This window comes from Oncorhynchus nerka, linkage group LG13 (assembly GCF_034236695.1).
Source record: "Oncorhynchus nerka isolate Pitt River linkage group LG13, Oner_Uvic_2.0, whole genome shotgun sequence".
Taxonomy (NCBI): Eukaryota; Metazoa; Chordata; class Actinopteri; order Salmoniformes; family Salmonidae; genus Oncorhynchus; species Oncorhynchus nerka.
This window is the reverse complement of record NC_088408.1, coordinates 105,201,822-105,229,728: the sequence shown is the minus strand read 5'-3', so window position 1 is coordinate 105,229,728 and position 27,907 is coordinate 105,201,822. Positions and strand designations below refer to the sequence as shown.

General features: G+C 44.7%; 1 protein-coding gene across 6 annotated transcripts in view; it reads left to right on the top strand.

Moving 5' to 3' along the window:
• Window positions 1–7,349: 7,349 nt before the first annotated feature.
• Window positions 7,350–27,907, top strand: part of smarca2 (SWI/SNF related, matrix associated, actin dependent regulator of chromatin, subfamily a, member 2) — a 182,105-nt gene continuing 161,547 nt past the window's right edge. For 4 of the 6 annotated variants that reach the window (XM_065026945.1, XM_065026943.1, XM_065026941.1 and 1 more), the window contains exons 1-5: window positions 7,350–7,446; window positions 9,368–9,578; window positions 9,754–9,886; window positions 18,055–18,423; window positions 26,384–26,479. In XM_065026945.1, coding sequence (XP_064883017.1) covers window positions 9,396–9,578; window positions 9,754–9,886; window positions 18,055–18,423; window positions 26,384–26,479 — 781 coding nt within the window. In that variant the 5' untranslated portion in view covers window positions 7,350–7,446; window positions 9,368–9,395. The remainder of the gene's footprint in view (window positions 7,447–9,367; window positions 9,579–9,753; window positions 9,887–18,054; window positions 18,424–26,383; window positions 26,480–27,907) is intronic. The other 2 variants (XM_065026942.1, XM_065026946.1) reach the window with 2 other exon arrangements.

Genomic DNA, 27,907 nt, shown 5'->3' with positions numbered 1-27,907 from the left:
GTAGCCTGCAAGTCTATAGGTCTAGTAGCCTGTAGGTCTATAGGTCTAGTATACTGTAAGTCTATAGGTCTAGAAGTCTGTAAATCTATAGGTTTATAGGTATAGTATACTGTAAGTCTATAGGTCTAGTAGCCTGTAGGTCTATAGGTCTAGTAGCCTGTAGGTCTATAGGTCTAGTATACTGCAAGTCTATAGGTCTATAGGTCTAGTAGCCTGTAGGTCTATAGGTCTAGTATACTGTAAGTCTATAGGTCTATAGGTCTAGTAGCCTGTAAGTCTATAGGTCTATAATCCTGTAGGTCTATAGGTCTAGTAGCCTGTAAGTCTATAGGTCTAGTAGCCTGTAGGTCTATAGTTCTAGTATACTGTAAGTCTATAGGTCTAGTAGCCTGTAGGTCTATAGTTCTAGTATACTGTAAGTCTATAGGTCTAGTAGCCTGTTAGTCTATAGGTCTAGAAGCCTGTAAATCTATAGGTTTATAGGTCTAGTATACTGTAAGTCTGTAGGTTTATAGGTCTAGTAGCCTGTAAGTCTATAGGTCTATAAGTCTAGTAGCCTGTAAGTCTATAGGTCTATAATCCTGTAAGTCTATAGGTCTAGTAGCCTGTAAGTCTATAGGTCTATAATCCTGTAAGTCTATAGGTCTATAGGTCTAGTAGCCTGTAAGTCTATAGGTCTTAATGATAGTTGTGACTGCTTTTCATGATGTATTGTTGTCTCTACTTTCTTACCCTTTGTACTGTTGTCTGTGCCCAATAATGTTTGTACCATGTTGTGGTGCTACCATGTTGCTACCATGTTGTGTTGCTACCATGTTGTTGTCATGTTGTGTTGCTACCATGTTGTTGTCATGTTGTGTTGTTACCATGTTGTTGTCATGTTGTGTTGCTACCATGATGTGTTGCTACCATGTTGTTGTCATATTGTGTTGCTACCATGCTGTGTTGCTACCATGTTGTTGTCATGTTGTGTTGCTACCATGTTGTGTTGCTACCATGTTGTTGTCATGTTGTGTTGCTACCATGTTGTTGTCATGTTGTGCTGCTGCCATGTTGTTGTCATATTGTGTTGCTACCATGATGTGTTGCTACCATATTGTTGTCATATTGTGTTGCTACCATGCTGTGTTGCTACCATGTTGTTGTCATGTTGTGTTGCTACCATGTTGTGCTGCTACCCTGTTGTTGTCGTGTTGTGTTGTTACCATGTTGTGCTGCTACCCTGTTGTTGTCGTGATGTGTTGTTACCATGTTGTGCTGCTACCCTGTTGTTGTCGTGATGTGTTGTTACCATGTTGTGCTGCTACCCTGTTGTTGTCGTGTTGTGTTGTTACCATGTTGTGTTGCTACCATGTTGTTGTCATGTTGTGCTGCTGCCATGTTGTTGTCATATTGTGTTGCTACCATGATGTGTTGCTACCATGTTGTTGTCATATTGTGTTGCTACCATGCTGTGTTGCTACCATGTTGTTGTCATGTTGTGTTGTTACCATGTTGTTGTCATGTTGTGCTGCTGCCATGTTGTTGTCATATTGTGTTGCTACCATGTTGTGTTGCTACCATGTTGTTGTCATGTTGTGTTGCTACCATGTTGTGCTGCTACCCTGTTGTTGTCGTGTTGTGTTGTTACCATGCTATGTTGTTGTCTTAGGTCTCTCTTTATGTAGTGTTGTGGTGTCTCTCTTGTTGTGATGTGTGTGTTGTCCTATATGTATATATTTTTAATCCCAGCCCCCATCCCCGCAGGAGGCCTTTTGCCTTCTGGTAGGCCGTCATTGTAAATAAGAATTTGTTCTGAACTGACTTACCTAGTTAAATAAAGGTTAAATAAAATAAATAAAAAATAAGTCTGTAGGTATGTAGGTCAATAGGTCTGTCATGTTTAATGTGCCATTGCTTGACCAATTAATTTTAATAGGGTCAATGGACTTTGAATAATTTCATGGAAGAGTCCTTAGCCCTTCACCGGGTTTCAAGGTGAATGGGAACCACAACCATTAATCTTTTTACTGTCAAAGGACTGTGGGCTAGACTCTTCCTGGTCGGTCCTGGACCAAACCTCTGAAGCAGTGGATTAACATTTTCACAAGGCTGTTTATTTGATTGCATTTACATTCAGGAACCTGGAGTACATCCTGGTCTATTAGATCAATATATAAAAGGATGAGGTTAGGGTTAGATATGAGAAAGGGTGTTGTCAGACAGGGATGTCCTAGTAAGTTTGGCCATGGGGTTTTGCTTATTTACTTGTCTGGTTCATTATTCAAATGTTCGTAGATGCCCTGAGTGTCTGGGGTGTGATGGGATTCTTAAGGTCAACGGAGTAGTTATAGTAGTAGTTTATATAATATATATCGATGTCATTATCTTGCTGAGTCCTCCATCATAAACTAAGAAAATCAAGAAAGTTAGGCTCGCCTATACATCTAAGCAACATTCTTTAATTTGTTTAATTCTACTCAAAATATCCCAGCAGAGATTGCTGTTTATTGTAGTCTAAATACATGAACACTGTATAACAGGAAATCTGCTAACATGTTACTAGGATTATAAGCTACTGCTAAATGAAAACGACCTTTATTCATGATGTGATAGCATTTGTTTTGTGTATTTCTTTATCCATAATCTCATCTGAAATCATATTTATAAAGCTCAGATATCCATAGATAAATAATGAAAAATGAAAGCAAGACTGAGCACCTGTTCTTTTCTGGTTTAACTGATATGGAAATGGGTGAAAGTTTAATTCTCACTTGAAAGTGATTAAAATAAAGCGATTCGGAGATAAGTACAAGGGACAGATTTATTCAAGTGTGTCTCATTCGCTACTCCCAAGAAGAGCATTGGATTAGTATTGGCATGGGATAGCTAGACTAGAGGAAGTTTCCATATACCAATCATTTCCTTTCAGGTCCATGAAGGAAAGTGAACAAGAGATCACTGGGACACATTCCAGATCATATTATGACTCAAGTTTGATCACAATTTCTGGTGATGTCAGACAGCCCCGCCCTCTCCTCCTGCTGAGCGCGGGACTTTTGAAAACAGATGACAAAAGCTCAGGGCAGAAGAAAACCCAAACTTACATCAGTGACAGTGGAGGGACCAAGTGGAGGAAGAATGGCGCCAAGCTCAAACTTATGACTCCCGAACATAGAATACAGATTTTTTATTTGACCTTTATTTAACTAGGAAAGTCAGTTAAGAACAAATTCTTATTTTCAATGACAGCCTTGTAAGAGTGGGTTGCAGAGGGAGGTGTTTAGTCCAGGATGCTTAGCTCATAGTGTTGAACGCTGAGCTGTAGTCAATGGACAGCATTCTAACGTGTTGCTTTAGTGGGGCAGTAGGTAGCGTAGTGGTTAGAGTGGTGGACTTGCAACCGAAAGGTTAGGGTTAGGGTTGCAAGATCAAATCCCTGAGCTGACAAGGCACGTAAAAGGTGGTCTAGAGTTTTTTTCCTCTGGTTGCACATGTGACATGCAGGTAGAAATTTGGTAAAACTGATTTAAGTTTGCCTGCATTAAAGTCCCCAGCCACTAGGAGAGCAGCTTCTGGATGAGCATTTTCTTGTTTGCTTATGACTTTATGCAGCTCATTGAGTGTGGTCTTAGTGCCAGCATCGGCTTTTGGTGGTAAATAGATGGCTACGAAAAATATAGATGAGAACTCTCTTGGTAGATAGTGTGGTCTACAGGTTATTATGAGGTGTTCTACCTCAGGTGAGCAGTACCTCGAGACTTCTTAATATTAGACATTGCGCACCAGCAGTTATTGACAAATAGACACACACCCCCTCCCCTCGTCTTACCAGACGTAACTGCTCTGTCCTGCCGATGCATGAAGAAGCCAGCCAGCTCCTATATGATCTGTGTCGTCGTTCAGCCACGTCTCGGTGAAACATAAGATACTACAGTTTTTCATGTCCCGTTGGTAGGATAGTCTTAATTGTAGATCGTTCAGTTTGTTTTCCAATGATTGCACGTTGGCCAATAATACGGAGGGAAGTGGTGGCTTATCTACTCGTCTGCAAACTCTTACAAGGCAACACCACCCACCCTCCTTCCCCTTTTCCTTCTTCTTCTCTTCACGGAGAAGACAGGGATTTTGGCCTTGTTTTGACAAAGCAGTACATAATTCCCGTTGGACTCGTTAAACAAAAAATCTTTGTCCAGTTCGAGGTGAGTGTTTGCTGTTCTGATGTCCAGAAGCTCTTTTCCATCATAAGAGATTATGAACTAAATGAGTTACAAACAATTCGACAAAACAAACAAAAAATAGCACAGTTGGTTAGGAGCCTATTAAATGGCAGCCATCCCCTCCGGCACAATTCTAATAGATCTGAGCCAAGGAAAGCCTCCCGGCCAAACCCTCCCCTAAGCTGGACGGTGCTGGGCCAATTGTGCGCCGCCCTTTGGGGCTCCCGGTCACGGCAGGTTGTGACACAGCCTGTGCTGCAGTGCCTTAGACCACTGCACTATTCAGGAGGCCTGTCATATTGTACTGTTTGAACATTTTCGGGTATGTGGACCAAATATTAAACCACAGTAAAAAGGTGAGAATCTGTTGTTTATCTTCTGAGACATGGACCATACTGCAAACTTGAAGTTTTTTTTACTCTGTTAAATATCTGTAATATATAATAATATCTATAATATATTTCAATGTGGGCATGGTCAAGTAAATGTAAAACTGCATATTTAATAAAGATAGGTAAACATTTTTTGTTTGCTTTTCAAGTTTAACCATATAAATCACCTGTGAAGACAGCTATGTGTTTGTGTGACATCATCAACAAAGTTTCTGATGTCAGGGAATGCAAATGTGAGCGACCCTGTTGATGGGCTATTTGCATCTCCTGCCTTTTAGCTTCTCATTAGGCTGAATGAGATTTAAATGGTGGTTTCACTACATCACTCTAAACATGACATGTTGGTTTAGAGCTTACAGTTCTCTGGTTGCTCTCTCTACTGTCCAACATGGCAAGCAGGTAGGTAGGGAGGCGGGAAGGTAGGTTGGCAAGTAGGTAGGGAGACAGGGAGGGAAGGAGGAAGGTAGGTTTGGAGGCAGGGAGGGAGGGAGGTAGGTAGGGAGGGAGGTAGGGAAGCAGGTAGGGAAGCAGGTAAGGAGGGAGGAAGACAGGCAGGTAGGTAGGGAGGCAAGTAGGTAGGTAGGTAGGTAGGTAGGTAGAGAGGCAGGCAGGTAGGAAGGGAGGCAGGTAGGAAGGGAAGCAGGCAGGCAGACACAGGTGGGAAGGTAGTTAGGGAGGCAGCAGCTGGACTAACTTACAGGCTGGAAGGGAGGCAGGTAGGTAGGGAGATAGGGAAGGAGGAAGGTAGGTTGGTAGGTTGGAAGGCAGGTAGGGAGGGAGGGAGGCAGGGGTAGAGGTAGGGAGGCAGGTAGGCAGACACAGGTGGGAAGGTAGTTAGGGAGGCAGCAGCTGGACTAACTTACAGGCTGGAAGGGAGGCAGGTAGGTAGGGAGATAGGGAAGGAGGAAGGTAGGTTGGTAGGTTGGAAGGCAGGTAGGGAGGGAGGGAGGCAGGGGTAGAGGTAGGGAGGCAGGTAGGCAGACACAGGTGGGAAGGTAGTTAGGGAGGCAGCAGCTGGACTAACTTACAGGCTGTTTATGGTGTGGTGGCTACTTGTTGTAATTGGTGAAATTCCCTCCTAGCCTGCTGTAGCCTCCTCGTGTGTGCCCAACTCTGATGCTAAAGTTCCAGGTAAATGTTAGCCAATGTTGCCCTCTAGTGGTTTTATGTGGTAGAGCAGCTATATTGTAATTTCACTTCAAACAAATTTGTGCTCATCTACAGATAGTCACTGGTTTGCTCTCTATAGCAGGCCTATCTATCCAGGAGTTAACCCTCATCAGGTCTACAGACCTTCACTCTATAGCAGGCCTATCTATCCAGGAGTTAACCCTAATCAGGTCTACAGACCGTCACTCTATAGCAGGCCTATCTATACAGGAGTTAACCCTCATCAGGTCTACAGACCTTCACTCTATAGCAGGCCTATCTATCCAGGAGTTAACACTTATCAGGTCTACAGACCTTCACTCTATAGCAGGCCTATCTATCCAGGAGTTAACCCTCATCAGGTCTACAGACCTTCACTCTATAGCAGGCCTATCTATCCAGGAGTTAACCCTCATCAGGTCTACAGACCTTCACTCTATAGCAGGCCTATCTATCCAGGAGTTAACCCTCATCAGGTCTACAGACCTTCACTCTATAGCAGGCCTATCTATCCAGGAGTTAACCTCATCAGGTCTACAGACCTTCACTCTATAGCAGGCCTATCTATCCAGGAGTTAACCCTCATCAGGTCTACAGACCTTCACTCTATAGCAGGCCTATCTATCCAGGAGTTAACCCTCATCAGGTCTACAGACCTTCACTCTATAGCAGGCCTATCTATCCAGGAGTTAACACTTATCAGGTCTACAGACCTTCACTCTATAGCAGGCCTATCTATCCAGGAGTTAACCCTCATCAGGTCTACAGACCTTCACTCTATAGCAGGCCTATCTATCCAGGAGTTAACCCTCATCAGGTCTACAGACCTTCACTCTATAGCAGGCCTATCTATCCAGGAGTTAACCCTCATCAGGTCTACAGACCTTCACTCTATAGCAGGCCTATCTATCCAGGAGTTAACCCTCATCAGGTCTACAGACCTTCACTCTATAGCAGGCTTATCTATCCAGGAGTTAACCCTCATCAGGCCATGTTGTTAGGAAAAACTCCTGGCTCTAGATATTCTATCAGATGTTTGGTTTATATTAACGAAAACTAAACACTTGACCAGATAATCACAGTAGGCATACCATAATGCTGTTCTGGCATGTTCACCATTTGCCACATAATCACATTAATATCCTATTTAATCAAATATTTGAATGTTGGGATATGTAGTTTTACAACAAGAAACAACAACAGAAAGATGTCTAGATTTACATATAATTATCAGTGGCTTTTGCAATGGTACATGCACACAGCACAGCTCCTTCGGGAAAGTCAAGGAATAGACAAAGCTACACAACCTTTGTGAATAGTGAATGACGTGGTTCGAGAGGAGCACGTTTTCAATTTAATGTCGATGTATTTATTTGGCATGTTTTGTAATATTACATTGGAAACTTTGTCAGAGAGGGCCCTGTAATAACGAGTTTTCCACACGCACGAATACACTTTTTTTACTCAGTGATTTCTGAACATTAGTCCCGCCTTAGAACGGAGAAAGTAATAACTGATGTATTCTTTAACCAATCATTTTACAGTTTGGTGGCATTTTCATGCGGTCTCGGCAAATCAAAAGAGCCTGAACTTGAGACGTCAAAAAAAACAGAGAGGGAGGGACCGTACAGATGGCAGTCATATTTTAAAGCAGAAATATATATATATATATATTTTAGACTGAATTCCGTTTAGTCTACCGTAAGGTAAATAGAGTTCAAGTTTACTGTATTTGACAAATAGTTATACCGAATGTTTACTGGCCGTTACGTTGCTAGCTAGCTAGCTTGTTAGTAGTAGGTTACAGTACATTTGATTTGAAGTTAGTGGCATGCTTTTGCTAGCTAGCTAACTTAGCTAGCTACTGTTAACTACCGTTAGCCACTATTCGTTCTGTTGAATTATCCGTTTTTTATATCATGAGTTGGGGGGGGTAAAAAAAACAGCTTAGTAAATCCTAATAAATGTAATTTATTCTGCGTGATCACATTTCACATGTCAACTTTTATTTCCCGTCCCTGACGGTTTATTTTGGTTGATAGCAACGGCCACCATATTAGAAGTTGAGCAGAGAAACGGTCGTTCAGGGAAGGAGTGATCCAATCAGCGCTGCTCGTCCCCCAACATCTGTACACGATTTGATCCATTTTTAGCAAGAACGTAAATGCTTTGCCATCATTTCATGCATCCGCGTATTAACATTGACACCTTTTTTTTTTTTTTGCGAGTTGAGATGACAAATGTTTATGAAATAAATAGCTACTTTGCAACAGCGTTGACAGACCTGCAAAAGTTGAGGCCTGCTTTCAGATTACATTTTTGGTCAGGAAATGACAGCTCAGCTCAGCTCGACCATCCTGTGATAAAAAACATGCCAAACCGTTATCTTCGCCATTTGTATTGTCTTGTGTAAAGCCTCTACGTTGTTTAGGTGACTTAGACGTATGCGTACTCTGGTTTGCTTCACTAAGCTACTAAACAAAGCAATTTTGGTTGAAATTGACGAAACTATGCGCCATTAAAGCTCACACATTCGATAATCCAGTTATGCGGGTAATATGCGTAGCTACAGTAAATTAAATAAAGATATTTATCTAACCACACCTTCCCCTTGATCTTAATGAAACACTTCGCATATGCACGTGTTGACAGGTCAGTCAGCTGGGAGGAGGCATTTTGGGTTAAATCAGGACATTTTTATGCAAATGTAGACGCTCCGCTACTCTGCTTCGGTTGTTTCAAACGCTGTGTTTTCCTACACGTTTTTTAATTTTTTTTATCACAGGGACATTCCACGATAACAGAATGATGTAAACAAAACCAATGATTTCAAAGTTAAACAAACTATACCAGTGTGTATGCACAAGGACTACTTTTAACAATTTCCAGTGCACATTTTCCAAAACCACATTTACTTGAACACCGCTGGGGGCTTGGTCTGACCCCAAACTACTACATGGGGCTTGGTCTGACCCCAAACTACTACACGGGGCTTGGTCTGACCCCAAACTACTACACGGGGCTTGGTCTGACCCCAAACTACTACATGGGGCTTGGTCTGACCCCAAACTACTACACGGGGCTTGGTCTGACCCCAAACTACTACATTTGCTATGTTGTGTTACGGTTTGTACTGAACTACTCGTTTCCCTAAAATGTTGTTCAACGTTCTTGAACAGACTTTGAGTTACATTTGCTCCATTTGGAAACAGAATGATGGCACTACTTTTAACAGTGGAAATTGTTCAATGTAATCCTTGTGCATAGAGTTGTATGGTTTGTTTAACGTTGCAATTGTTTGACGTACATTTGAAGTGTAAAAAATCTGAGTTTTCAGCATCGTTCTGTTACTGTGGAATTGCTCCACACTGTTTAGTCGTATCATCTAAAAATGCACACTGATTTTATTAGAAATACTCATCCTATGATGTGTAGTGACCTATTTTGATGTATAGCCTATTATTTGATGTCTATTCGCAATTACCAATAATGATTTGTGTCTGAAATATCAAGCTGACTTACAGAAAGTAAAAAACATTTATATGTGGTTTATCAATAATAAACTAATCAATAACAACAAAATGATGAAATCAATGTAATGACTAAACTTCCTCCTCTCCGGTGTAGTAGAGTCAGTCAGCCAGTAGATCAGTAGATGTCCACCCCTACGGAGCATGCGGGTGGTATGTCCCAGCCCCACCCGGGTCCCTCTCCGTGCCCAGGCCGGTCCCCAGGACCAGGCCCCTCCCCTAGCTCCGGACCCCCCAGCGGACCCCCCAGCCTACAGGGGCAGGGGGCTGGGGACTACCTTCAGGACACCATGCTCCCCATGCACCAGGTAATCCTCAACACTTACAACACACCCACAGTGCTGAAGTTGCTGTATGATACAGTATATAAAATATGCCACAGATATCCTATTGAATGACTATATGTAATTGTATGATATGTGCGCTATGCACTTCACTAATGGCGAGCCACAGTATCCCAGGTTGATGTGAATGTGTTTCCAGCCGATGGAGGGCGTTGATGAGAAGGGGATGGGAGATGAGACGAACTATGGCCAGATGAAGGGAGTTGGGATGAGGGCACTACACAGCGGAATGGGCCCTTCACAGAGCCCTCTGGACCAGCACATCAACCAAGGTAACACAGCGACAAAACAAAACACAGCACAGCAAATACAGTAATGTAGAAAGCTATATACACTGAGTGTACAAAGCATTAGGAACACCTTCCTAATATGGAGTTGCACCCCCCTTTGCCCTCAGAACAGCATCAATTTGTTCTACAAGGTGTCGAAAGCATTTCATATGGATGCTGACCCATGTTGACTCCAATGCTTCCCACAGTTGTCAAGTTGGCTGGATGTCATTTGGGTGGTGGACCATTCTTGATACACAAAGGAAACTGTTGAGAGTGAAAAACCCAGCAGCGTTGCAGTTCTTGACACACTCAAACCGGTGCGCCCCCCTTTTGCCGTTCAAAGGCGCAGGTACATCTTTTTTCTTGCCCATTCACCCTCTGAATGGCACACAAACAATCCATGTCTCAAGGCTTAAGATCCTTTAACCTGTCTCCTCTTCATCTACACTGATTGAAGTGGATTTAACAAGTGACATCAGTAAGGGCTCATAGCTTTCACCTGGATTCACCTGGTCAGTCTGTCATGGAAAGAGCGGGTGTTCTTAATGATTTGTACACTCAGTGTACATGTGTGTGTATATATATGTGTATATATATATATATATATATATAATTTGTTAAAACAATTTGCATTTTTTTTTATACCAATAAAAAATGCATAAATCTGCATTGCTTTAGTTTAGAAAAAAGCTGTAAAATGTCAGAGGAATACCTGACTTTGATGCCTGTCTTTGGTTTGTCTCTATGACATTCAGAAGCTGAGCTAAAGTCAAGGAGTCAAAGAAATTAGACTTTCCTTGGGAAGTAATCTTATACAACGTGTGATTTTGTCGTTATCAATTGATCTATTCACTTTCTGTAAAACAGAATATGTATAATTACATTGAGGGTTCATGTGTGACACCTCTAGCGCTGCGATGCAGTGCCTTAGACCGCTGCGCCGCTCGGTTAGGGGAGGGGTGGTAGGGTTTTGGGAGGGGTGGTAGTCAGGAGCCCAGTTGGGGGAGGGGTGGTAGTCAGGAGCCCAGTTGGGGGAGGGGTGGTAGTCAGGAGCCCAGTTGGGGAGGGGTGGTAGTCGGGAGCCCAGTTAGGGGAGGGCGGTATAGGGTTTGGGGAGGGGTGGTAGGGTTAGGGGAGTGGTGGTAGGGTTATGGGAGGGGTGGTAGTCAGGAGCCCAGTTGGGGGAGGGGTGGTAGTCAGGAGCCTGTTGGGGGAGGGGTGGTAGTCAGGAGCCCGTTGGGGGAGGGGTGGTAGTCAGGAGCCCGTTGGGGGAGGGGTGGTAGTCGGGAGCCCAGTTAGGGAGGGGTGTTAGGGTTAGGGAGGGGCGGTAGGGTTAGGGAGGGGCGGTAGCGTTAGAGGAGGGGTGGTAGTCAGGAGCCCAGTTGGGGGAGGGGGTGGTAGGGTTAGGGGATGGGTGGTAGTCAGGAGCCCAGTTGAGAGAGGGGTGGTAGGGTTAGAGGAGGGGTGGTAGTCAGGAGCCCAGTTAGGGAGGGGTGGTAGTCAGGAGCCCAGTTGGGAGAGGGGTGGTAGGGTTAGAGGAGGGGTGGTAGGGTTAGAGGAGGGGTGGTAGTCAGGAGCCCAGTTAGGGGAGGGGTGGTAGGGTTAGGGGAGGGGTGGTAGTCAGGAGCCCAGTTGGTAGAGGGGTGGTAGGGTTAGGGGAGGGGTGGGGTGGTAGTCAGGAGCCCAGTTAGTTGAGGGGTGGTAGTCGGGAGCCCAGTTAGTTGAGGGGTGGTAGTCGGGAGCCCAGTTAGGGGAGGGGTGGTGGTCAGGAGCCCAGTTAGGGGAGGGGTGGTAGTCAGGAGCCCAGTTAGGGAGGGGTGGTGGTCAGGAGCCCATTTAGGGAGGGGTGGTAGGGTTAGGGGAGGGGTGGTGGTCAGGAGCCCAGTTAGGGGAGGGGTGGTAGGGTTAGGGGAGGGGTGGTGGTCAGGAGCCCAGTTAGTTGAGGGGTGGTGGTCAGGAGCCCAGTTAGTTGAGGGGTGGTGGTCAGGAGCCCAGTTAGTTGAGGGGTGGTGGTCAGGAGCCCAGTTAGTTGAGGGGTGGTGGTCAGGAGCCCAGTTAGGGGAGGGGTGGTCAGGAGCCCAGTTTGTTGAGGGGTGGTGGTCAGGAGCCCAGTTTGTTGAGGGGTGGTGGTCAGGAGCCCAGTTAGGGGAGGGGTGGTGGTCAGGAGCCCAGTTAGGGGAGGGGTGGTCGGGAGCCCAGTTAGGGGAGGGGTGGTAGGGTTAGGGGAGGGGTGGTCGGGAGCCCAGTTAGGGGAGGGGTGGTAGTCAGGAGCCCAGTTACGGGAGGGGTGGTAGTCAGGAGCCCTGTTAGGGGAGGGGTGGTAGGGTTAGGGGAGGGGTGGTGGTCAGGAGCCCTGTTAGTTGAGGGGTGGTAGTCAGGAGCCCAGTTAGGGGAGGGGTGGTAGTCAGGAGCCCAGTTTGTTGAGGGGTGGTAGTCAGGAGCCCAGTTAGGGGAGGGGTGGTGGTCAGGAGCCCAGTTTGTTGAGGGGTGGTAGTCAGGAGCCCAGTTAGGGGAGGGGTGGTGGTCAGGAGCCCAGTTAGGGCAGGGGTGGTGGTCAGGAGCCCAGTTAATTTTTCTTAACTTCATTGTTGGTTAAGGGCTTGTATGTAAGCATTTCACTGTAAGGTCTACTACACCTGTTGTATTCAGCGCATTTGACAAATAAAATGTGATTTGATCTCATTATTCCCTTGAAGCTGTTGTTTGGAGGTTATATTGGCACGATTTGACAGCCCTCGACAAATCCTGTGCCAATATATCTGCCAAATATTGGCTTCTTGGGCATTATCACTTAGGTGTGATGAATGGCCTTCTAAGGTGTATGGCAGACCAGTAACTTTTGCAACCACATTATTTTACTGTGCCTGGTCTCACACCAACTTATGGTCACACAAGGTGCCACCGGTGGATTCTAAATGAGTAGCCTAACAATTATTTACATGGCCCTAGTTGCCTTTTCCTGTATGAAATCAATGTGTGAACGTAGGGTGACAGTGACAGTAAGCAGTGAACAAAACAACCATGGACAGGAAGTTTACAATGGTTTATTAATAGGCATGAATACATTGTATTTATATGGTTGTAGTCCTCAAAGGTTGAGTTGTATTGAATACAATTATTCAGATCCAATGATTTACCACCCGTAGGGCGGGGTGGAGCTAGTGTACAATATTATAGTGTGTGTGGGTGTGTGTGTGTGTGTGTGTGTGGTGTGTGTTCAGTGTGTGTGTGTGTGGGTGTGTGTGTGTGGTGTGTGTTCAGTGTGTGTGTGTGTGTGTGGGTGTGTGTGTGTTCAGTGTGTGTGTGTGTGTGTGTGTGTGTGTGTGTTCTGTGTGTGTGTTCTGTGTGTGTGTGTGTGTGTGTGTGTGTGTGTGTGTGTGTGTGTGTGTGTGTGTGTGTGTGTTCAGTGTGTGGGTGTGTTCAGTGTGTGTGTGTGGGTGTGTGTGTGTGTGTGTGTGTTCAGTGTGTGGGTGTGTTCAGTGTGTGTGTGTGTGTGTGTGTGTGTGGGTGTGGGTGGTGTGTGTTCAGTGTGTGTGTGTGTGTGTGGGTGTGTTCTGTGTGTGTGTTCTGTGTGTGTGTGTGTGTGTGTGTGTGTGTTCAGTGTGTGGGTGTGTTCAGTGTGTGTGTGTGTGGGTGTGTGTGTGTGTGTGTGTGTGTGTGTGTGTGTGTAGTCACAGTCTGCGTTGTGCCGTGAGGTGTTGTTTTATCTGTGTGTTTGTTTTTTAGATTTTACTGCTAGCTTGGGTTATCTTATGTGGAAGACAGTTCCATGTAGTCATGGCTCTGTGTAGTACTGATTTTACTGCTATCTTGGGTTATCTTATGTGGAAGACAGTTCCATGTAGTCATGGCTCTGTGTAGTACTGATTTTACTGCTATCTTGGGTTATCTTATGTGGAAGACAGTTCCATGTAGTCATGGCTCTGTGTAGTACTGATTTTACTGCTAGCTTGGGTTATCTTATGTGGAAGAGACTTCTATGTAGTCATGGCTCTGTTTAGTACTGTGTGCTTCCCAAAGTCTGTTCTGGACTTGGGGACTGTGAAGAGACATCTGGTGGCATGTCTTGGGTGTCTGAGTGTGTGTTAGCTGTTTGAACAGAGAGTTTGGTGTTTTCAACACATCAATACCTCTCAAAGACAAGTAATGATGCAGTCAATCTCTCGACTTTGAGTCAGGAGAGATTGACATGCATGTTATTGATATTAGCCCTCTGTGTACATTTAAGGGTCAGCTGTGCTGCTCTGTTCTGGTCCAACTGTAATTGACCTATGTTTATCTTTATGTCCCTGGGCAGTAGTCCAGGTGTGATGACACGAAGGCCTATAGGACTTGTTTAATTGATTGTGATGTCAAGAAAGCAGAGCAGCACTTTATTACAGACAGACTTCTCCCTATTTTAGCTACCATTGCATCAATATGTTTTGACAGTTTACAGTCCAGTGTTACAGCAAGCAGTTTAGTCTCCTCTATTTGCTTTACTATCACCAACACATTGCAGTTTAGTCTCCTCTATTTGCTTTACTATCACCAACACATTGCAGTTTAGTCTCCTCTATTTGCTTTACTATCACCAACACATTGCAGTTTAGTCTCCTCTATTTGCTTTACTATCACCAACACATTGCAGTTTAGTCTCCTCTATTTGCTTTACTATCACCAACACATTGCAGTTTAGTCTCCTCTATTTGCTTTACTATCACCAACACATTGCAGTTTAGTCTCCTCTATTTGCTTTACTATCACCAACACATTGCAGTTTAGTCTCCTCTATTTGCTTTACTATCACCAACACATTGCAGTTTAGTCTCCTCTATTTGCTTTACTATCACCAACACATTGCAGTTTAGTCTCCTCTATTTGCTCTGTTGCCTCATTTATCACCAACACATTGCAGTTTAGTCTCCTCTATTTGCTCTGTTGCCTCATTTATCACCAACACATTGATCCACGTCCTTATTTATATTTTCTAATATTTAGCTCAAATATCTGATGTATAACACACATACCTGATGTATAGCACACATACCTGATGTATAACACACATACCTGATGTATAACACACATACCTGATGTATAGCACACATACCTGATGTATAACACACATACCTGATGTATAACACACATACCTGATGTATAACACACATACCTGATGTATAGCACACATACCTGATGTATAACACACATACCTGATGTATAACACACATACCTGATGTATAACACACATACCTGATGTATAATCTATAACACACATATAGCACACATACCTGATGTATAGCACACATACCTGATGTATAGCACACATACCTGATGTATAGCACACATACCTGATGTATAATCTATAACACACATATAGCACACATACCTGATGTATAACACACATACCTGATCTATAACACACATACCTGATGTATAGCACACATACCTGATGTATAACACACATACCTGATGTATAATCTATAACACACATACCTGATGTATAGCACACATACCTGATGTATAGCACACATACCTGATGTATAATCTATAACACACATACCTGATGTATAACACACATACCTGATGTATAGCACACATACCTGATGTATAGCACACATACCTGATGTATAATCTATAACACACATACCTGATGTATAGCACACATACCTGATGTATAATCTATAACACACATACCTGATGTATAGCACACATACCTGATGTATAGCACACATACCTGATGTATAATCTATAACACACATACCTGATGTATAATCTATAACACACATACCTGATGTATAATCTATAACACACATATAGCACACATACCTGATGTATAGCACACATACCTGATGTATAGCACACATACCTGATGTATAGCACACAATACCTGATGTATAGCACACATACCTGATGTATAGCACACATACCTGATGTATAGCACACATACCTGATGTATAGCACACATACCTGATGTATAGCACACATACCTGATGTATAATCTATAACACACATACCTGATGTATAGCACACATACCTGATGTATAGCACACATACCTGATGTATAATCTATAACACACATACCTGATGTATAACACACATACCTGATGTATAGCACACATACCTGATGTATAATCTATAACACACATACCTGATGTATAGCACACATACCTGATGTATAGCACACATACCTGATGTATAAAACACATACCTGATGTATAACACACATACCTGATGTATAACACACATACCTGATGTATAACACACATACCTGATGTATAACACACATACCTGATGTATAACACACATACCTGATGTATAGCACACATACCTGATGTATAAAACACATACCTGATGTTTAACACACATACCTGATGTATAGCACACATACCTGATGTATAATCTATAACACACATACCTGATGTATAACACACATACCTGATGTATAGCACACATACCTGATGTATAATCTATAACACACATACCTGATGTATAACATACATACCTGATGTATAACACACATACCTGATGTATAATCTATAACACACATACCTGATGTATAATCTATAACACACATACCTGATGTATAAAACACATACCTGATGTATAACACACATACCTGATGTATAAAACACATACCTGATGTATAATCTATAAAACACATACCTGATGTATAAAACACATACCTGATGTATAACACACATACCTGATGTATAAAACACATACCTGATGTATAGCACACATACCTGATGTATAATCTATAACACACATACCTGATGTATAAAACACATACCTGATGTATAGCACACATACCTGATGTATGATCTATAACACACATACCTGATGTATAAAACACATACCTGATGTATAGCACACATACCTGATGTATAATCTATAACACACATACCTGATGTATAACACACATACCTGATGTATAGCACACATACCTGATGTATAACACACATACCTGATGTATAATATATAACACACATACCTGATGTATAACACACATACCTGATGTATAACACACATACCTGATGTATAACACACATATAGCACACATACCTGATGTATAGCACACATACCTGATGTATAGCACACATACCTGATGTATAGCACACATACCTGATGTATAGCACACATACCTGATGTATAGCACACATACCTGATGTATAGCACACATACCTGATGTATAACACACATACCTGATGTATAACACACATACCTGATGTATAACACACATACCTGATGTATAGCACACATACCTGATGTATAGCACACATACCTGATGTATAGCACACATACCTGATGTATAGCACACATACCTGATGTATAACACACATACCTGATGTATAATATATAACACACATACCTGATGTATAACACACATACCTGATGTATAGCACACATACCTGATGTATAGCACACATACCTGATGTATAACACACATACCTGATGTATAACACACATACCTGATGTATAATATATAACACACATACCTGATGTATAATATATAACACACATACCCGATGTATAAAACACATACCTGATGTATAACACACATACCTGATGTATAACACACATACCTGATGTATAATATATAACACACATACCTGATGTATAAAACACATACCTGATGTATAACACACATACCTGATGTATAATCTATAACACACATACCTGATGTATAATATATAACACACATACCCGATGTATAAAACACATACCTGATGTATAACACACATACCTGATGTATAACACACATACCTGATGTATAATATATAACACACATACCTGATGTATAAAACACATACCTGATGTATAACACACATACCTGATGTATAACACACATACCTGATGTATAACACACATACCTGATGTATAACACACATACCTGATGTATAACACACATACCTGATGTATAATCTATAACACACATACCTGATGTATAATATATAACACACATACCTGATGTATAACACACATACCTGATGTACAAAACACATACCTGATGTATAATCTATAAAACACATACCTGATGTATAACACACATACCTGATGTATAACACACATACCTGATGTATAACACACATACCTGATGTATAACACACATACCTGATGTATAAAACACATACCTGATGTATAACACACATACCTGATGTATAATCAACATACTGTTGTCTCTCCTGTAGGCTACATGCCCCCACAACCCTCCCCCCTGGGTGTCCCAGAGCACGCTTCCAGCCCCCTATCCAGGGGCGGCCCTACGCCTCCCATGCCCCCTCAGATGTCCCCTGTCCCGTCGGGCTCCATGATACCCCAGATGGACCCCCAGTCAGCCATGGGTCCACAGGGGCCTCTTGGTCGTGGCTGCTCCTCCTTCAGCCCTGTCCAATTACAGCAACTCCGGGCCCAGATCCTGGCCTATAAGATTCTGGGGCGGGGCCAACCGCTTCCTGAAAACCTCCAGCTGGCGGTCCAGGGCAAGAGGAGTCTGCCCACCATGCAGCAACAACAGCAGCAGCAGCCGAGCACTGGCAGCCCCTACAGCAGGCCTCCTGGTAGGTGACACTTAGGGCCAATTCCAAATGGAGCCCTAGACCCTATGCACTTGTGGAGATCTGAGAGGTATTGACAGGTGTTAGTAATATAGCAACAGCTCCACCCTGACCTCTTGACAGGCTAACCCCAAACAACCCTAAACAACACCAAACAGGTACCCCAAAGTAGCCAACACAACCCCAAACAGGTACTCCAAAGTACTCCAAACAGGTACCCAAACAACCCCAAAGCACCCCAAACAGGTACTCCAAACAACCCCAAAGCACCCCAAACAGGTACTCCAAACAGGTACCCAAACAACCCCAAAGCACCCCAAACAGGTACTCCAAACAACCCCAAACAGGTACCCAAACAGCCCCAAAGCACCCCAAACAGGTACCCAAACAGCCCCAAAGCACCCCAAACAGGTACCCAAACAGCCCCAAAGCACCCCAAACAGGTACTCCAAACAGGTACCCAAACAACCCCAAAGCATTCCAAACAGGTACCCAAACAACCTCAAAGCACCCCAAACAGGTACTCCAAACAGGTACCCAAACAACCCCAAAGCACTCCAAACAGGTACCCAAATAACCTCAAAGCATCCCAAACAGGTACTCCAAACAACCCCAAAGCACCCCAAACAGGTACTCCAAACAGGTACCCAAACAACCTCAAAGCACCCCAAACAGGTACTCCAAACAACCCCAAAGCACCCCAAACAGGTACCCAAACAACCCCAAAGCACCCCAAACAGGTACCCAAACAGCCCCAAAGCACCCCAAACAGGTACCCAAACAACCTCAAAGCACCACAAACAGGTACTCCAAACAGGTACCCAAACAACCCCAAAGCACTCCAAACAGGTACTCCAAACAGGTACCCAAACAGCCCCAAAGCACTCCAAACAGGTACTCCAAACAGGTACCCAAACAACCCCAAAGCACTCCAAACAGGTACTCCAAACAGGTACCCAAACAACCCCAAAGCACTCCAAACAGGTACTCCAAACAGGTACCCAAACAACCCCAAAGCACTCCAAACAGGTACCCAGACAACCCCAAAGTACCCCAAACAGTTACCCAAACAACCTCAAAGCACCACAAACAGGTACTCCAAACAGGTACCCAAACAACCCCAAAGCACTCCAAACAGGTACTCCAAACAGGTACCCAAACAGCCCCAAAGCACTCCAAACAGGTACTCCAAACAGGTACCCAAACAACCCCAAAGCACTCCAAACAGGTACTCCAAACAGGTACCCAAACAACCCCAAAGCACTCCAAACAGGTACTCCAAACAGGTACCCAAACAACCCCAAAGCACTCCAAACAGGTACTCCAAACAGGTACCCAAACAGCCCCAAAGCACTCCAAACAGGTACTCCAAACAGGTACCCAAACAACCCCAAAGCACTCCAAACAGGTACTCCAAACAGGTACCCAAACAACCCCAAAGCACTCCAAACAGGTACCCAAACAACCCCAAAGCACTCCAAACAGGTACTCCAAACAGGTACCCAAACAACCCCAAAGCACTCCAAACAGGTACCCAAACAACCCCAAACAGGTACACCAGACAACCCCAAACAGGTTCTCCAAACAGGTACCCAAACAACCCCAAACAGGTACCCAACCAACCCCAAAGCACCCCAAACAGGTACTCCAAACAACCCCAAAGCACCCCAAACAGGTACTCCAAACAGGTACCCAAACAACCCCAAAGCACCCTAAACAGGTACTCCAAACAACCCCAAAGCACCCCAAACAGGTACCCAAACAGCCCCAAAGCACCCCAAACAGGTACCCAAACAGCCCCAAAGCACCCCAAACAGGTACTCCAAACAGGTACCCAAACAACCCCAAAGCACTCCAAACAGGTACCCAAACAACCTCAAAGCATCCCAAACAGGTACTCCAAACAACCCCAAAGCACCCCAAACAGGTACCCAAACAACCCCAAAGCACCCCAAACAGGTACTCCAAACAGGTACCCAAACAACCCCAAAGCACCCCAAACAGGTACCCAAACAACCCCAAAGCACTCCAAACAGGTACTCCAAACAGGTACCCAAACAGCCCCAAAGCACTCCAAACAGGTACTCCAAACAGGTACCCAAACAACACCAAAGCACTCCAAACAGGTACTCCAAACAGGTACCCAAACAACCCCAAAGCACTCCAAACAGGTACCCAAACAACCCCAAAGCACTCCAAACAGGTACCCAAACAACCCCAAAGCACTCCAAACAGGTACTCCAAACAGGTACCCAAACAACCCCAAAGCACTCCAAACAGGTACTCCAAACAGGTACCCAAACAACCCCAAAGCACTCCAAACAGGTACCCAAACAACCCCAAAGCACTCCAAACAGGTACTCCAAACAGGTACCCAAACAACCCCAAAGCACTCCAAACAGGTACCCAAACAGCCCCAAAGCACCCCAAACAGGTACCCAAACAGCCCCAAAGCACCCCAAACAGGTACCCAAACAGCCCCAAAGCACCCCAAACAGGTACCCAAACAACCTCAAAGCACCACAAACAGGTACTCCAAACAGGTACCCAAACAACCCCAAAGCACTCCAAACAGGTACTCCAAACAGGTACCCAAACAGCCCCAAAGCACTCCAAACAGGTACTCCAAACAGGTACCCAAACAACCCCAAAGCACTCCAAACAGGTACTCCAAACAGGTACCCAAACAACCCCAAAGCACTCCAAACAGGTACTCCAAACAGGTACCCAAACAACCCCAAAGCACTCCAAACAGGTACCCAGACAACCCCAAAGTACCCCAAACAGTTACCCAAACAACCTCAAAGCACCACAAACAGGTACTCCAAACAGGTACCCAAACAACCCCAAAGCACTCCAAACAGGTACTCCAAACAGGTACCCAAACAGCCCCAAAGCACTCCAAACAGGTACTCCAAACAGGTACCCAAACAACCCCAAAGCACTCCAAACAGGTACTCCAAACAGGTACCCAAACAACCCCAAAGCACTCCAAACAGGTACTCCAAACAGGTACCCAAACAACCCCAAAGCACTCCAAACAGGTACTCCAAACAGGTACCCAAACAGCCCCAAAGCACTCCAAACAGGTACTCCAAACAGGTACCCAAACAACCCCAAAGCACTCCAAACAGGTACTCCAAACAGGTACCCAAACAACCCCAAAGCACTCCAAACAGGTACCCAAACAACCCCAAAGCACTCCAAACAGGTACTCCAAACAGGTACCCAAACAACCCCAAAGCACTCCAAACAGGTACCCAAACAACCCCAAACAGGTACACCAGACAACCCCAAACAGGTTCTCCAAACAGGTACCCAAACAACCCCAAACAGGTACCCAAACAACCCCAAAGCACCCCAAACAGGTACTCCAAACAACCCCAAAGCACCCCAAACAGGTACTCCAAACAGGTACCCAAACAACCCCAAAGCACCCTAAACAGGTACTCCAAACAACCCCAAAGCACCCCAAACAGGTACCCAAACAGCCCCAAAGCACCCCAAACAGGTACCCAAACAGCCCCAAAGCACCCCAAACAGGTACTCCAAACAGGTACCCAAACAACCCCAAAGCACTCCAAACAGGTACCCAAACAACCTCAAAGCATCCCAAACAGGTACTCCAAACAACCCCAAAGCACCCCAAACAGGTACCCAAACAACCCCAAAGCACCCCAAACAGGTACTCCAAACAGGTACCCAAACAACCCCAAAGCACCCCAAACAGGTACCCAAACAACCCCAAAGCACTCCAAACAGGTACTCCAAACAGGTACCCAAACAGCCCCAAAGCACTCCAAACAGGTACTCCAAACAGGTACCCAAACAACCCCAAAGCACTCCAAACAGGTACTCCAAACAGGTACCCAAACAACCCCAAAGCACTCCAAACAGGTACCCAAACAACCCCAAAGCACTCCAAACAGGTACTCCAAACAGGTACCCAAACAACCCCAAAGCACTCCAAACAGGTACTCCAAACAGGTACCCAAACAACCCCAAAGCACTCCAAACAGGTACTCCAAACAGGTACCCAAACAACCCCAAAGCACTCCAAACAGGTACCCAAACAACCCCAAAGCACTCCAAACAGGTACTCCAAACAGGTACCCAAACAACCCCAAAGCACTCCAAACAGGTACCCAAACAACCCCAAATCACCCCAAACAGGTACCCAAACAGCCCCAAAGCACCCCAAACAGGTACCCAAACAACCTCAAAGCACCACAAACAGGTACTCCAAACAGGTACCCAAACAGCCCCAAAGCACTCCAAACAGGTACTCCAAACAGGTACCCAAACAACCCCAAAGCACTCCAAACAGGTACTCCAAACAGGTACCCAAACAACCCCAAAGCACTCCAAACAGGTACTCCAAACAGGTACCCAAACAACCCCAAAGCACTCCAAACAGGTACTCCAAACAGGTACCCAAACAACCCCAAAGCACTCCAAACAGGTACCCAGACAACCCCAAAGTACCCCAAACAGGTACCCAAACAACCTCAAAGCACCACAAACAGGTACTCCAAACAGGTACCCAAACAACCCCAAAGCACTCCAAACAGGTACTCCAAACAGGTACCCAAACAGCCCCAAAGCACTCCAAACAGGTACTCCAAACAGGTACCCAAACAACCCCAAAGCACTCCAAACAGGTACTCCAAACAGGTACCCAAACAACCCCAAAGCACTCCAAACAGGTACTCCAAACAGGTACCCAAACAACCCCAAAGCACTCCAAACAGGTACTCCAAACAGGTACTCCAAACAGGTACTCCAAACAACCCCAAAGCACCCCAAACAGGTACTCCAAACAGGTACCCAAACAACCCCAAAGCACTCCAAACAGGTACCCAAACAACCTCAAAGCACCCCAAACAGGTACTCCAAACAGGTACCCAAACAACCTCAAAGCATCCCAAACAGGTACTCCAAACAACCCCAAACAGGTACTCCAAACAGGTACCCAAACAACCTCAAAGCATCCCAAACAGGTACTCCAAACAACCCCAAAGCATCCCAAACAGGTACTCCAAACAGGTACCCAAACAACCCCAAAGCACTCCAAACAGGTACTCCAAACAGGTACCCAAACAACCCCAAAGCACTCCAAACAGGTACCCAAACAACCCCAAAGCACTCCAAACAGGTACTCCAAACAGGTACCCAAACAACCCCAAAGCACTCCAAACAGGTACCCAAACAACCCCAAACAGGTACACCAGACAACCCCAAACAGGTACTCCAAACAGGTACCCAAACAACCCCAAAGTACCCCAAACAGGTACCCAAACAACCCCAAAGTACCCCAAACAGGTACCCGAATGTACCCCAAACTTTTAAAGATCTGACCCAGGAGAATGCAGCCCAGTAGTGAAAATACAGGTTGGATTCACATAGTTGGCAGCATATAATCTTAAAGGGGAAGTTCACCTAAAACCACTTCTGGGCCCTTTTGATCACTAAATTATTCCATGTGTTATTTCATAGTTTTGATGTCTTCACTATTATTCTACAATGTAGAAAATAGTAAAAATAAAGAAAAACCCTTGGTGTTGACCAGTGGTGTATATAAAAACGTATGTGCACACACCTTTAAATGAGTCGGTTCTGCTATTTCAGCCACACCCATTGCTTACAGGTCTATACAATCGAGCACCCAGCCATGCGATCTCCATAGACAAACATTGACAGTAGAATGACCTTACTGCCACCTTTCCAACAACTCAGTTCTTCACATTTCTGCTCTGCTAGAGATGCCCCGGTCAACTGTAAGTGCTGTCGCGGCGGCAGGGTAGCCTAGTGGTTAGAGCGTTGGACTAGTAACCGGAAGGTTGCGAGTTCAAAACCCCAAGCTGACAAGGTACAAATCTGTCGTTCTGCTCCTGAACAGGCAGTTAACCCACTGTTCCTACGCTGTCATTGAAAATAAGAATTTGTTCTTAACTGACTTGCCTGGTTAAATAAAGGTAAAATAAAAAAATATTGGGAAATGGAAACGTTTAGGAGCAACAACGCCTCAGCCATGAAGTGGTAGACCACACAAACTCACAGAACAGGACCGCCGAGTGTTGAAGCACATAGTGCATAAAAATCATTTGTCCTCGGTTGCAACACTCACTACCGAGTTCCAAACTGCCTCTGGAAGCAACGTCAGCACAAGAACTGTTAGTCGGGAGCTTCATGAAATTAATTTCCATGACCAAGCGACCGCACACAAGCCTAAGATAACCATGTGCAATGCCAAGCGTCAGCTGGACTGGTGTAAAGCTCACAGCCATTGGACTCTGAAGCAGTGGAAACACATTCTCTGGAGTGATGAATCACGCTTCACCATCTGGCAGTACGAAGGAAGAATCTGCATTTGGTGGATGTTAGGAGAACACTGCATATGCAGTGTCCCAATGCATAGTGCCAACTGTAAAGTCTGGTGGAGGAGGAATAATGGTCTGGGGCTGTTTTTCATGGTTCGGGCCCCTTAATTCCAGTGAAGGGAAATCTTAACGCTACAGCATGCAATGACATTCTAGACGATTCTGTGCTTCCAACTTTGTGGCAACAGTTTGGGGAAGGCCCTTTCCTGTTTCAGCATGACAATGCCCCTGTGCCCAAAGCGATGTCCATACAGAAATGGTTTGTCGAGATTGGTGTGGAAGAACTTGACTGGCCTGCACAGAGCTCTGACCTCAACCCCATCGAACACCTTTGGGATGAATTGGATGCCGACTGCGAGCCAGGCCTAATCATCAAAATAGCTCCTGCAGGATTTTTTTGTTGCTATAAATCACAACTCACACGTGCTCATAATTAACTTTTCAGTTCACACAGATCTGTTTTTAGGCACAAATGTGAGTAAAATGGTCACACTGTCGAGCCCTGAAACTCACTCACAGAGACAGTGAAGGAGCATCATGCTCTCCCTTTCCGCTGTGTAAAGAAATTAACCAACCACACTGCCCACAGGTTCCTGGGAGGCGGGACAACAGAAGACTGTCAAACCTGCAGTTTCCCTGTCATCGCTCGCTTTGTGACTGACAGGTGCCTGAAGAGTAGCCTAGTTATTTTAAGTGGAAAAAGTTGCCGGTTGAATATTAGTCCGTAATCTGCTGTTGCGCTAGTGGAAAACATTGTTTGGGGTGATTATGAGAATCCATCACTAGTGCATAGGGCGTAGGATCCAGGGGACTGGTCGATGATCTAGGGGACTGGTCGATGATCTAGGGGACTGGTCGATGATCTAGGGGACTGGTCGATGATCTAAGGGACTGGTCGATGATCTAAGTGACTGGTCGATGATCTAGGGGACTGGTCGATGATCTAAGTGACTGGTCGATGATCTAGGGGACTGGTCGATGATCTAGTGGACTGGTCGATGATCTAGGGGACTGGTCGATGGTCTAGGGGACTGGTCGATGATCTAAATGACTGGTCGATGATCTAGGGGACTGGTCGATGATCTAGTGGACTGGTCGATGATCTAGGGGACTGGTCGATGATCTAAGTGACTGGTCGATGATCTAGGGGACTGGTCGATGATCTAAGTGACTGGTCGATGATCTAAGTGACTGGTCGATGATCTAGGGGACTGGTCGATGATCTAGGGGACTGGTCGATGATCTACGGGACTGGTCGATGATCTAAGTGACTGGTCGATGATCTAGGGGACTGGTCGATGATCTAAGTGACTGGTCGATGATCTAGGGGACTGGTCGATGATCTAAGTGACTGGTCGATGATCTAGGGGACTGGTCGATGATCTAAGTGACTGGTCGATGATCTAAGGGACTGGTCGATGATCTAGGGGACTGGTCGATGGTACCAGGTGTTGACACAATGACATTGTCAAACTCTGAGTTGCCAGTTATACCCATTATTTAACTGTTGTGTTGCCAGTTATACCCATTATTTAACTGTTGTGTTGCCAGTTATACCCATTATTTAACTGTTGTGTTGTCAGGTATGTCCTCTATGTCTGGCCCTCAGTCAGGCCCTGGTCCCACCATCACTATGCCAGGACAAAATCAGACACACGGACCCAAACCCTGGCCTGAAGGTTAGTCTGACTCAGTTAATCTTAAACCAGACCCTGGTCTGAAGGTTAGTCTGGCACATCTGACTCAATTCCTCATCCATGGAGCCTTAACAGTTCTAACAGTCAGTTTCTTAACAGGTGCATGTTTACAGGTGCATGTTTATCCATAATTGGAAGAAGAAATGTAATAAATTATTTCAACTGCAGCGTCTGGATGCTCCTCATTAATCATCAGACCAACAAATATTTTTAACATCATCTGCAGAGTCACAACAAAATCTGTTGTATGATCTCTTATACACTATTTTAGGCCCAGCTGTTGGAACTTTGGCTTTCCTGTATATAGCCACTATATTGTGATCACAGCATCCAATGGGTTCTGCAGTCAGTATTAGTAAACATGTGATCAATACATGTGGATGATCTTGTTCCTGTAGTGTTTGTAAACACCCTGGTAGGTTGATTAATAACCTGAACCAGATTACAGGCACTGGTTACAGTTGGAAGCTTCCTCTTGAGTGGACAGCTTGAAAACCAGTCAATATTCAGGCCCCCAAGAAAGTAGACTTATCTGTTTACATCACATACACTATCAAACATTTCACACATTACTTACAGTGCATTCGGAAAGTATTCAGACCCCTTGACTTTTTCCACATTTTGCTACATTACAGCCTTATTCTAAAATGCATTAAATAGGTTGATTCCCTCATCAATCTACACACAAAACTCTATAATGACAAAGCAAAAAACAAATACAATTAAAAAAACGAAATATGACATTTACGTAAGTATTCAGACGTTTTACTCAGTACTTTGTTGAAGCACCTTTGGCAGCGATTACAGCCTCGAACCTTCTTGGGTGTGACGTTACAACCTTGGCACATCTGTATTTGGGGAGTTTGTCCCATTCTTCTCTGCAGATCCTCTCAAAGCTCTGTCAGGTTGGATGGGAAGTGTCGCTGCACAGCTATTTTCAGGTCTATCCAGAGATATTATATCGGGATCAAGTCCGGGCCACTCAAGGACATTCAGAGACTTGTCCCGAAGCCACTCCTGTTTTCTCTTGGCTGTGTGCTTAGGGTCGTTGTCCTGAGCGCTCTGGAGAGGATTTTCATCAAGGATCTCGCTGTACTTTGCTCCGTTCATCTTTCCCTCTATCCTGACTAGACTCGCAGTCCCTGCCGCTGAAAAACATCCCCACAGTCAATGTGGAGGCTATATACAGTGTATTACGGTACAGAGTCAATGTGGAGGCTATATACATGGTGTTACAGTACAGAGTCAATGTGGAGGCTATATACAGGGGGTACAGAGTCAATGTGGAGGCTATATACAGGGGGTACCGGTACAGAGTCAATGTGGAGGCTATATACAGGGGGTACCGGTACAGAGTCAATGTGGAGGCTATATACAGGGGGTACCGGTACGGAGTCAATATGGAGGCTA